Genomic DNA, 13,631 nt, shown 5'->3' on the forward strand with positions numbered 1-13,631 from the left:
TGTGAGTGAGTGAGTGAGTGCGTGGGTGGGTGGGTGGTTTTTATTTGAATTTATTTGATCCGATGCCATCTGAGTAAATAAATAATGTGAGCCCATTACCCATGGCAGCAAGCTGTATCATATAGTGTGTTATGAAAACACACACAAACAAGTTGACCATAGAGAGATATTGATCAGATAAGCCTCTGAAAATCATATCATCCTCGGTCAAGCAGAGGTGAGATTGATCATCATAAGCTCTTATCTGCTCTGTGTAGCTGTGTTGGTCCTGAATCGATGGGTTAAGTGCGTAAGTGCTGAATACCTCTGTTGTGGTTCCTTCTGCTGAGGTGAAATAGTCGCTCGCTCTATCCTTAACATGAATCCATGCACTCCTACACACAAACACAAATATAGTGCCAGTGTATGGTGTGTGTAGGACCAAACAGAAGACTCTCCAGATTAGGTATTTTACATAAAGACACTTTATTATCTTATGCATACATCTCCTGATATGATATTTATAGATATAACACCAGTACATCAAAAATAATAACTTTCATTGTTTTATATATATATCTATATATATATAGAAAACTAAGATGATATACACTACTCTTGACTTATCTTATTTCTATCTTAGTTCTATCAACACAAATGTATCAAGTCACAGGGAGACGAGGTTATATAGCAGTCCGTTAGTAGTAATGAAATGTGTGTGAAATGTGTGTATGTTCGCACGCGCGTTTGTGTATGTGTCTGTGGCCCCGCACATATCACATGAATTGAGGATAGGATTTTGATATGTTTGCTCCACAGCCATTGTCATATGAGCAGGTTGAAACCAACGTTTGTGAATTTCAAAATGTATAATATGGGTCAATATGATGCAATCTTCTCAGTTTAACTTTGACACAAGGTTTATGTACTGTCCAGTAACACTAGTTGGAACTTCACACAAAGCTGAAAGGGGAACAGAGTATTGCACTGTATTATGGGGAGCATGTGTTGGTCTGTAAAGGGCCCATGGCCTACAAGTCTTGTTCCTTTCTCTTTCATCAGGTTTCTTTCTCAAAGGAGGTAGGACTATTCTGTTGGCAACAGACAGATTATCATATCTCACTGACAGCAATATTCGTTTGGCAATCATGGAGTGTTTGGCTTTGCCTCTAAAACAATAATGTTTCCTCTATTTGAAGTCAAGAAGGATCATGGCTGAAGTCAGAGAGTCACCCTCATCAAGACATTGTCTTTCATTCTTTCTTTGTATCTTTCTGCCCGTCTTTCTTTCTCTCTTTATTTATCTTGAACTTTCTCTACTGCAACTGTCTTTATACTGTTTCTCTCTCTCTCCCCCTTCCCTTTAGAGACTCTGGTCACAGCAGCATGTATGACTGAGGCTTGTGGTGGTCAGGAGGCATCAAAGCTGAAAGACAAGAATGGAAAATGGGTATTACCATTACTGTGTATGCATGTGTGCGTGCCAGTGTCCATGCGTGTGTTTGTGTTTGTGCGCATGTGTGTGTGAGCCTGTGCTCAGCAGAATGAGGAGAGCAAACCTCTCTAGGTAACCTGAGGGCTGATATATTCGGCCATTAAAAGTGCTTCATCATTAAATATTAACCCAGCCCATCACTCACCCTACAGGCAGCACATTAAGACTGGGGTCAGAGCAGAGGGAGCCCAAATACAAGCACACACACGCACACACACATGCAGACACGTAAGCATACAGTAGACGACTACACGTACACACACACACTCAAGACACATGAAAGAGTCCATTGTCATCAATCACTTTCCCGAAAATATTTGTGCAGTATGCTTGTGAGCGAGTGTGTGTGCATCAGAGGTGGCTGGTGGGAGGAGCTATAGGAGTATGGGCTATTTCAAATGGCGGAAATGGAATAAATGCAACAGAGTCAAAAGTGGTTTCCATATGTTTGATGTGTTTGATACCATTCCATTCATTCCATTCCAGCCATTACAATGAGCCCGTCCTCCTATAGCTCCTCCCACCAACCTCCACTGGTGTGCATACCTGTGTATATATGCCTTACCTGTCCCAAAGCTTCACACTCCTACAGGTGTTGGTGCAGCAGCCAGCAGATATGAGAGCTGCAAACAACATCAATAAATATGATACATAATTTATATGTTATACAGCAGTCCGTAATACCCATTTTCCAAGGACAAGCACAACATCCTGATGACAATAATACAAGCAAATAATAGAATAGAAAATATTGAAAAGAGTATTGTTGTAATAGTGTGTCTGTTAAATGACTAAATTGTTACGGTACAAGACAATGGGGAGTCTTGATTCCCACAGTATATCCATGTGTGTGTGTGTGTGTGTGTGTGTGTGTGTGTGTGTGTGTGTGAGTGTGTGTGGCCATAACAGTGAGTCATTGTAGTAATGACAGTCATTAGGTGGAAACCAACCAACTAATTCAAGTGTTTTGTAATATAGCAGGATCACTTACAATGAGGGGGTCTGCTGGTTTAATTAGCTTATAATGATCATCTTAATTATGTTTGATATACTGAGTAAGAAGAACACACAGACAGACACACACACACACACACACACAGTGCCCTCTGACACAGTGCCCTCTGATACACAAAGGTGTGAAGACCCACAGTGAAAGGCTCAGATGTGTGGTTGGGGCATAAATTAAGTGAATGTATGAGAGTGATGTTACTCTCAGATCTCTCTCCATGTCTGTTACAGCATGGATGACCACAGCCTCTGGGCGCCACTTCCTGTTGCCCATCATCCTCTGCTTCAGTGTCTGTCAACATAGCACTGTGTACCTGCCTGGGAGTAAGAGACGAAGCGTTCTTCTGGTCAGGCTACGGAGACGGGCACATCGCGCACCGCTGCCGAGCATACTACTCGCAAATGTCCAGTATCTTGACAACAAGGTTGATGAAATCCGAGCAAGGGTAGCATTCCAGAGAGACATAAGAGACTGTAATGTTCTTTGCTTCACGGAAACAAGGCTCACTCGAGACATGCTATTGGAGTCGGTAGAGCCAGCTGATTTCTACACGCACAGCTGCATATATTCCTCCCCAAGCAGACACATCGACGGCCCTGAACGAACTTTATTTGACTCTATGTAAACTGGAAACCACATATCCTGAGGCTGCAGTCATTGTAGCTGGGGATTTTAACAAGGCTAATCTGAAAACAAGACTCCCTAAATTCTATCAGCATATTGATTGTGCTACCAGGGCTGGTAAAACCCTGGATCATTGTCATTCTAACTTCCGCGACGCATATAAGGTCCTCCCCCGCCCTCCTTTTGGAAAAGCTGACCAGGACTCCATTTTTGTTGCTCCCAGCCTATAGACAGAGACTAAAACAGGAAGCTCCCGCGCTCAGGTCTGTTCAATGCTGGTCCGACCGATCTGATTCCACGCTTCAAGATTGCTTCAGTCACGTGGATTGGGATATGTTCCGCACTGCGTCAAACAACAACATTGACGAATACGCTGATTCGGAGAGCGAGTTTATTAGCAAGTGCATCAGCGATGTCGTACCCACAGCAACTATTAAAACATTCCCAAACCAGAAACCGTGGATTGATGGCAGCATTCGCGCAAAACTGAAAGCGCGAACTATGGCTTTTAACCAGGGCAAGGTGACCGGAAACATGACCGAATACAAACAGTGTAGCTATTCCCTCCGCAAGGCAATCAAACAAGCTAAGCGTCACTATAGAGACAAAGTAGAGTCGCAATTCAACGGCTCAGACACAAGAGGCATGTGGTAGGGTCTACAGTCAATCACGGATTACAAAAAGAAAACCAGCCCGTCGCGGACCAGGATGTCTTGCTCCCAGACAGACTAAACAACTTCTTTGCTCGCTTTGAGGACAATACAGTGCCACTGACACGGCCCGCTACCAAAACCTGTGGATTCTCCTTCACTGCAGCCGATGTGAGTAAAACATTTAAACGTGTTAACCCTCGCAAGGCTGCAGGCCCAGACGGCATCCCCAGCCGTGTCCTCAGAGCATGCGCAGACCAGCTGGCTGGTGTGTTTACGGACATATTCAATCAATCCTTATTCCAGTCTGCTGTTCCCACATGCTTCAAGAGGGCCACCATTGTTCCTGTTCCCAAGAAAGCTAAGGTAACTGCGCTAAACGACTACCGCCCGTAGCACTCACTTCCGTCATCATGAAGTGCTTTGAAAGACTAGCCAAGGACCATATCACCTCCACCCTACCTGACACCCTAGACCCACTCCAGTTTGCTTACCGCCCCAATAGGTCCACAGACGACACAATCGCAACCACACTGCCCTAACCCATCTGGACAAGAGGAATACCTATGTGAAAATGCTGTTCATCGACGACAGCTCAGCATTTAACACCATAATACCCTCCAAACTCATCATGAAGCTCGAGATCCTGGGTCTCGACCCCGCCCTGTGCAACTGGGTACTGGACTTCCTGACGGGCCGCCCCCAGGTGGTGAGGGTAGGTAACAACATCTCCACCCCGCTGATCCTCAACACTGGGGCCCCACAAGGGTGCGTTCTGAGCCCTCTCCTGTTCTCCCTGTTCACCCACGACTGCGTGGCCATGCACGCCTCCAACTCAATCATCAAGTTTGCAGACGATTACCAACAACGACGAGACGGCCTACAGGGAGGAGGTGAGGGCCCGCGGAGTGTGATGTCAAGATAATAACCTCACACTCAACATCAACAAAACTAAGGAGATGATCGTGGACTTCAGGAAACAGCAGAGGGAGCACCCCCCTATCCACATCGACAGGACAGTAGTGGAGAGGGTAGTAAGTTTTAAGTTCCTCAGCATACACATCACGGACAAACTGAATTGGTCCACCCACACAGACAGCGTGGTGAAGAAGGCGCAGCAGCGCCTCTTCAACCTCAGGAGGCTGAAGAAATTCAGTTTTTCATCAAAAGCACTCACAAACTTTTACAGATGCACAATCGAGAGCATCATGTCGGGCTATATCACCGCCTGGTACGGCAACTGCTCTGCCCACAACCGCAAGGCTCTCCAGAGGGTAGTGAGGTCTGCACAACGCATCACCGGGGGCAAACTACCTGCCCTCCAGGACACCTACACCACCTGATGTCACAGGAAGGCCATAAAGACCATCAAGGACAACAACCACCCGAGCCACTGACTGTTCACCCCGCTATCATCCAGAAGATGAGGTCAGTACAGGTGCATCAAAGCAGGGACCGAGAGAATGAAAAACAGCTTCTGTCTCAAGGCCATCAGACTGTTAAACAGCAACCACTAACATTGAGTGGCTGCTGCCCACATACTGACTCAACTCCAGCCACTCTAATAATGGAAAAATGTATGGAAAAATGTATCACTAGCCACTTTAAACAATGCCACTTAATATAATGTTTACATACCCTACATTACTCTCATATGTATATACTGTACCCTATACCATCTACTGCATCTTGCCATCTTTATGTAATACATGTATCACTAGCCACTTTAAAAACAAACCAGTTGATTGCAATGAAACCAAACATGCCTGGAAAAGTCATGTTTCGTGTGTGTATTTACATCGAATGTGTCATCGAAAATGGAATGAGACGGAATTCACGACACAAGAGGTTCACAAAATGTTTCGTGTTAGGCTATAAAAATGGATTTTATCAAACAAAAGACCATTCATTTTGTAACAATGAGCATTGGGATTGCAAACAGAGGAAGATTGTCAAAGGTAAACGATTTATTTTATTGCAGTTTGTGATTTTGTTACGCCTGTGCTGGTTGAAATAGTTGTTTTTTATGGGGCTCTATCCTCAGATAATCGCATCGTATTCTTTCGCAGTAAATCCTTTTTCAAATCTGACAACGCAGTTGGATTAGCAAGATTCTAGGCTTTCGAAACATGTGAGACACTTGTATTTTCATGAATGTTTAATATGACTATTTATGTAGCGATCACCGTATGTTGTCGAATTTCATCCCGCTAACGGGTTCTGTGCGCAGAGAGGTTAAACAATGCCACTTTTATGTTTACATACCCTACATTACTCATCTCATATGTATATACTGTACTCTATACCATCCACTGCATCTTGCCTATGCCGTTCTGTACCATCACTCATTCATATATTTTTATATACATATTCTTCATCCCATACACGTGTGTGTAGTTGTTGTGGAATTGTTAGGTTAGATTACTCGTTGGTTATTACTGCATTGTCGGAACTAGAAGCACAAGCATTTCGCTACACTCGCATTAATATCTGCTAACCATGTGTATGTGACAATTAACATTTGATTTGATTTGAGAGAGATGTCATCCTTTTTGGCTATTCTGTCTGTTCCTCACACATCACATCTATTTCCTTCTCTGTCTTCTTGTATGTGAATCTAGCTCCACCTGTCTATCCTTCTTTCTCTCTCTCTCTCTCTCTCTCTCTCTCTCTCTCTCACTCACTCACTCACTCACTCACTCACTCACTCACTCACTCACTCACTCACTCACTCACTCACTCACTCACTCACTCACTCACTCACTCACTCTCTCTCTCATCTCTGTCTCCCTATCTTTCTCTCTCTCTCTTGCCATAATGAAGGTGTTATTCTGTTAGGACTGAGATATCGGTTGTATGTTCAGTCACACTAGATCAGGCACACACGCAGGCACACAAACACACACACACACACAGCCTACACACGCATAGTGACAAATAGCATGCCATTTAGCCATAAATCACTTACACATTTTAACTGTGACCCTAGGCCTCTTTAACTATAAATTACCATTATTGAGTATCAGTTGCCATGGTCACACTTTGGCTTTGAGCTAAACTGATTGTCTACCAATGACAGGACTACATATGAATGTCCTTGGGAAGGGGCAGAGATAAAGGCAAGGCACTGCTTTGAAAACAATTATCAACACACATACCACTACACTGACTCTCTATGTGGAGCTAGGTACTTAAAAACTCAATACCTGGGTATCAATGGTCAAAATAACTCCTTAAAGCACTATTACTTCAGCATGTGTATTGTCACATCCACTCACATTCCACTACAACACCATGGTACTTGCATACTGAGCAGCAAGGGGAACTGCCCTTCCCTACCTGAAGGCTATGCTCAAACCCTACACACCAACCCGAGTACTCTGTTCTGCCACCTCTGGCCTCTTGGCCCTAAGCATCACTCTCTAAGGGAGGGAAGCTCACGCTCAGCCCAGTCCAAGCTCTTCTCTGTCCTGGCACCCAATGGTGGAACAAGCATCCCCCTGACACTAGGACAGCAGAGACCCTGCCTATGTTCCTGAAAACGTCTGAAACCCTACCTCTTCAAAGAGTATCTTAAATAATTACACAGCACCCACCCCCTTTTTTGTCCCTACTAGCACTGTCTTTGCTGATAACTACTTTATTGAGTGAAAATGTATTTACTATGACTGAGATATGTGGTTGTCCCACCTAGATATTTTGAAATTAATGCACTAGCTGTAAGTCGCTCAGGATAAGAGCGTCTGTGTCACGCCCTGACCTTAGAGATCCTTTTAATTCTCTATTTGGTTAGGTCAGGGTGTGACTAGGGTGGGAAATCTATGTTTTCTATTTCTTTGTTGGCCTGGTATGGTTCCCAATCAGAGGCAGCTGTCTATCGTTGTCTCTGATTGGGGATCATATTTAGGCAGCCTTTTCCCACCTGTTGTTTGTGGGATCTTGTTTTTGTGTAGCTGCCTGTGAGCAGCCCAGAACATCACGTTTCGTTTTCTTCTGTATAGTTTTTGATGGCTCTACGCGCTGTATCTCCGGTGCGCCTTCACAGCCCAGTGCATCCTATGCCAGCTCCCCGCACTTGCCGTGCGAAGGTGGTTCTTTGTCCAGGGCGCATTGTGCCAGCTCTACGCTCCAGACCTCCAGTGCGCCTCCACGGCCCAGCATATCCTGCACCGGCCATAGGTACTGTGTCGCCAGTGCGTCTTCACAGCCCAGTGCGTCCTGTGCTAGCTCTCCGCACTTTCCGTGCGAGAGTGGTCATTTGTCCAGGACGCGTTGTGCCAGCTCTACGCTCCAGACCTCCAGTGCGCCTCCACGGCCCAGCATATCCTGCGCCGGCCATACGTACTGTGTCTCCAGTGCATCTTCACAGCCCAGTGCATCTTGTGCTAGCTCCCCAGACTTGTCGTGCGAGGGTGGTCAATTGTCCAGGACGGGTTGTGCCAGCTCTACGCTCCAGCAGACCTCCAGTGCTCCTTTAGGGTCCAGTATATCCTGTAACAGCTCCATGCACCTGGCCTCCAGTGCGTTTCTCCAGCCTGGTACATCCTGTGCCAACTCCATGCACGAAGCCTCCAGTGATGATCCATGGCACGAAGCCTCCAGTGATGATCCATGGCCCGGAGCCTCCAGTGATGTTCCATGGCCCGGAACCTCTAGAGACGTTTCCCAGTCCGGAGTCTCCTGCGACGATCTACGGTCCGGAGTCCCCGGCGACGATCTACGGTCTAGAGTCCCCGGTGATGATTCTTGATTCTCGGTTCGATACCTCCGGCGATGACTCATGGTCCGGAGCTTCCGGCAACAATCCCCGCACCAGATGCGCCACCGCAGACCCCACGAGCAGAGCGTGATCTGCGTCCCGCACCGGAGCCGCCACCGGGGGTAGATGCCCACCCGGACCCTCCCCTATAGGTTCAGATTTGCGGCCGGAGTCCGCAACTTTGGGGGGGTACCGTCACGCCCTGACCTTAGAGAATTAAAAGGATCTATTTGGTTAGGTCAGGGTGTGACTAGGGTGGGCAATCTATGTTTTCTATTTCCTTGTTGGCCTGGTATGGTTCCCTATCAGAGGCAGCTGTCTATCATTGTCTCTGATTGGGGATCACATTTAGGCAGCTTTTCCCACCTGTTGTTTGTGGGATCTTGTTTTTGTGTAGCTTCCTGTGAGCAGCCCAGAACATCACGTTTCGTTTTCTTCTGTATTGTTTTTGGTGAGTTTCATATTTATTAAAGATGTGCCTTGGTCCATTCATTCAAACGATCGCGACAGTCTGCTAAATGACTCAAATGTAAATGTAATGTGTTGTCGATATTGGGCAGTACATTTTTACCATTCAGAGCCCTCAGCCATCTTGGTTATTCATGCAGGACCAGATCAAACTTCCAGTGAACATGTGGCAGAACAGGTGTTCAGAAGGAGAGGCAGGAAGAAAGAAGAGTTGACGAGGGACCACGGTCATTCATCATCTGTCATACACATGGAGTGTGTTTGTGTGTGTGAGCGTGCATATGAGTCTGCGTTTACTAAATACATCCCTTTTGAGCAGAGAGACCCTGGTCCTCTTGCCCCTCTCTGCCCCTATTGACCTGCTTCCTCCTGCACTCCCATTGGTCCAGCCAGAGACGGGGACAAAGACCTCCGGCTAGTCCACAGCTGTCTGCTCTGCCTTGCTGCACCTGTGTGTGTGTGTGTGTGTGTGTGTGTGTGTGTGTGTGTGTGTGTGTGTGTGTGTGTGTGTGTGTGTGTGTGTGTGTGTGTGTGTGTGTGTGTGTGTGTGTGTGTGTGTGTGTGTGTGTGTGTGTGTGTGTGTGTGTGTGTGTGTGTGAGGGTGTGTTTTGGCTCTCCTTTGTTAGGGTCCTCTGAGGCATAGCCTCATTGTGAGGGGAAGATAGAAGGGAGCATAGAAAGAAGTGACTCTTTGATCAACAGCACCGTGCTTCTATGAAGATTTCCAAGAGTAAACACACACACACACACACACACACACACACACACACACACACACACACACACACACACACACACACACACACACACACACACACACACACACAGACAAACACACATACCAAGGTGAAGACACACACACACACACCGACCCACACGCAAAACAACACACACCACATCAACAATATTCATTATGTTCCCTAATACCTCCATGGCAGCCAACAGACACAGTGTCAGTGAAGGTCTGTTCTGAATCTGAACCCCTGCATTAGGCTATTTCCCTTGTGGGCTACCAAAAAGCTCAAAGCACCGGGAACAACCCCTAAGCGTTGCTTACACTAGCAAATAAACAGTGCATCTATTTGATTACATAACACAGTGTACACTAGGAACAGTCAGCTGACGTGGATAGGGGAGTGTGTATTATAATTATAATTTGATGGGTGCTTATATTTGTCCAATTTACACAAGTGTGTATTATACATGTGCATTTCATTTTTTTTTTGCATATCTTAACTACCCCTGAGACACCCTTAGAGATTCAAACTAGTGACCTCTAGGCTCCTGGCCCAATGTTCTTACCGCTAGGCTACCTGCATCTCAAACAATTGCCCAACTTGGGACATGTGTGTGTGTGTGTGTGTGTGCGTGCGTGTGTGTGCGTGCGTGCGTGCATGCACAGACAGATATTTGCATGTACACATGTGTACGTGAGTACATACATCTGCTGATGAAAGTGTGTGTGTGGGTGGGTTAACTTAACACGTAAGCAATTAATTTGTCAAATATTCCTCTTCAGAAAAAAATGCTTCAAAGTGGAAATGTAAATGAGAAGCCAGGGAAGCAGCTGTTGGCCTAGATTAGGAGCTGTCCCAAGTAGAGGACCTATGATCACTATCACACACACATACACACTGGACGAGGTGTTGTAGCTTCACTGCATTGCCAAAAGTATGTGGACATTGTCGTGCTGAAACAGGAAAGGGCCTTCCACAAACTGTTGACACAAAGTTAGAAGCACAGAATCGTCTAAAGTGTCATTGTACTTTACAGTTGCCACTGCATTTGGGCAGGTAGAGTTCTCCTGGCATTTGTCAAACCCATATTCGTCCGTTGGACTGCCTGTTGGTGAAGCAGGACTCATCACTCTAGGGAACGTGTTTCCACTGCTCCAGAGTCCAATGGCGGCGGGCTTTACGCAAGCCAATGCTTGGCATTGCGTATGATGATATTAAGCTTGTGTGCGACTGCCCGACAAACAGCTCTTGCGCTGACGTTGCTTCCAGAGGCAGTTTGGAACCCGGTAGTGAGTGTTACAACTAAGGACTGACGATTTTCACGCGTTGCGCATTTCAGCACTCGGTGGTCCCGTACCGTGAGCTTGTGTGGCCTACCACTTCATGGCTGAACCGTTGTTGCACCTTGACATTTCCACTTCACAATAACAGCACTTACAGTTGACCATAGCAGCCCTAGAAGGGCATACATTTAACGAACTGACGGTGCCACATTGAAAGTCACTGAGCTCTTCAGTAAGGCCATTCTACTGTCAATGTTTGTCAATGGAGATTGCGTGGCCGTATGCTCGATTTTATACACCTTTCAGAAACGGGTGTGGCAGAAAATAGCCGAATCCACTAATTTGAAGGGATGTCCACAAATTATATATAGTGTATATGGTAGTAGAATAGTGGCCTGAGGTCACACAATGTGTTTTGAAATCATTTGTAAAATGCATTGTAATGTTTTTAAAATTGTATTTAACTGCCTTAATTTTCCTGGACCCCAGGAAGAGTTGCTGCTGCCTTGGCAATTGAACGACATCTATTTCAGGATAAATCAGTGTTAAAGTGTACATAGCTGGCCATATATGGATGTTACATTTTACTTTATGGATTGGTTATGTAGGCGTCTTCTAACCCATCGCTTTCTACTACTCCAATAAATGTTATTCCCCTTGATCTTCAAGAATAAGACTTGTAAATATGGAAGTATGGATAAGCCAAATTGTTTTACCTGAGCATGACCCCAAAACTAAGGACTTATTGGCCAGCCATACACTGTTTATGATTTTGTTGTAATGGAACCGATTGGGCTCATTGATTCGAGTTTAAAAATAAATGCTGCACTCATGGAATTACGTGCTTTGACAAGAGTGTGCAAAGCTACCATCAAGGCAAAGGCTGGCTACTTTGAAGAATCTAAAATCTAAAATATATTTTGATTTGTTGAACACTTTATTTGGTTACTACATTATTCCTTATGTGTTATTTCATAGTTTTGATGTCTTCTCTATTACTCTACAAAAATAAAGAAAAACCCTTTAATGAGTAGGTGTGTCCAAACTTTTACTGTACTGTATGCCAGTCAAATAGCTAAATGAGAGAGCAGCAGTGTGATTCACATCAATGCGCTATGTAGATATCAATAATAAGTGCTATCCGTATCGCTGAAGACTACACGACTACTGTCATCCTTACCTCCAAGCGTTCATTCAAATTGGATACTCTTTGGATGCCTACAGCAGCCGCACCATTGGAAGACATAGCTTAGATTGTAGCCTACAAAAGCCTGTTCCTCATCTTTTCCCACAAGCCATCAAACACATTTGGTGTGTCATCATATTGGTCGCTGACATCTGGTCAGACTCGATCAGGTCGAACAAACTTAAACTTGCTCCTTTTTTCAATGCTGATTTGAATGTCATTAAGAAAACAGAAAAGTGTCCAAATAGTTTTTTTTTTCGCAAACATCCTTTCTGAATTTAAAAGTAATCCTCGAAGTAATCATCTAGTTTTTCAAAAGAATCGGTAATAATATTTTTGCTGGTAACGTAACGGATTAAAGTTACAGTACCATTTTTTTTATAATCCTTTACATGTAACACGTTACTCCCCAACCCTGCACACAGACAGGCAGACAGACAGACACAAATAAGAATGATTGCTGGCACTGGCTCTTGCCTCACAGTCCCATGGACCTCCCCTGACCTCCAACAGCCCATAATCCAACAGCACCCCAGGTCAACACAATGAGTTTCTTACCAAATATGTGTGGTGTGTTTACCACCTTATTGGCCTACTTCCTTCCTGCTAGCAACCAAAAGAGCAAAAAATACCCAACAGTGGCAGCACATACACACTCTCACACTTCCAAACACACTTTCCAGTTGTAGTTGTTTTTTGTTTCCTAGTGCTCACAGCCGGGAGCCAGGAGACGGAGCCTAGAGATGGAGTAAATGTAAGTGATTGGAGCACGTCAGGGAATCAGCGCTGTTAGGAGGATAAACTACTATTTAAAAACCCTATGATCAAACACACTCACACACTGATGCTGTGTGTGTCATCTCTGGAGGCAAATTAGGCTTACCGAGAACATCCACCCACCACAGAGCAATGTTCTCACTCTTCTCTTCTCTCAGTAGAAACACAGCAGGGGTACTGGAGAACACTCAATACAATATATAAAGTCCTGGTCTAGCTACTGTTTGCCTGCCCTGGTACTGAGAGGTAGTGTGGTAAAAAGCATGTGTTGGTACGTTATAAACTACCACAGAGAATTCATCAGAATTGGTACCAAATGGTACATACAGTTGAAGTCGGAAGTTATACATACACCATAGCCAAATACTTTTAAACTCAGTTTATCACAATTCCTGACATTTAATCCTAGTAAAAATTCCCTTCTTTAGGTCAGTAGGAATCACCACTTTATTTTTAAATAATTATATTTGGTAGCATTGCCTTTAAATAGTTTAACTTGGGTCAAACATTTTGAGGAGCCTTCCACAAGCTTCCCACAATAAGTTGAGTGAATTTTGGCCCATTCCTCCTGACAGAGCTGGTGAAACTGAATCAGGTTTCTAGGCCTCTTTGCTCGCACACACTTTTTCAGTTCAGGCCACACATTTTCTATAGGATTGTGGTC

General features: G+C 44.9%; 1 protein-coding gene across 1 annotated transcript in view; it reads right to left on the minus strand.

The window, feature by feature from the left end:
* Positions 1 to 452: 452 nt before the first annotated feature.
* Positions 453 to 13,631, minus strand: part of LOC118400273 (coiled-coil domain-containing protein 85A-like) — a 41,009-nt gene continuing 27,830 nt past the window's right edge. Inside the window, exons 3-4 of the mRNA XM_035796958.1 lie at positions 2,040 to 2,097; positions 453 to 1,405 (exon numbers count right to left, since the gene is read on the minus strand). Of these exons, the coding sequence (XP_035652851.1) occupies positions 1,390 to 1,405; positions 2,040 to 2,097 (74 nt within the window). The 3' untranslated portion in view covers positions 453 to 1,389. The remainder of the gene's footprint in view (positions 1,406 to 2,039; positions 2,098 to 13,631) is intronic.

This window comes from Oncorhynchus keta, chromosome 2, assembly GCF_023373465.1.
Source record: "Oncorhynchus keta strain PuntledgeMale-10-30-2019 chromosome 2, Oket_V2, whole genome shotgun sequence".
Taxonomy (NCBI): Eukaryota; Metazoa; Chordata; class Actinopteri; order Salmoniformes; family Salmonidae; genus Oncorhynchus; species Oncorhynchus keta.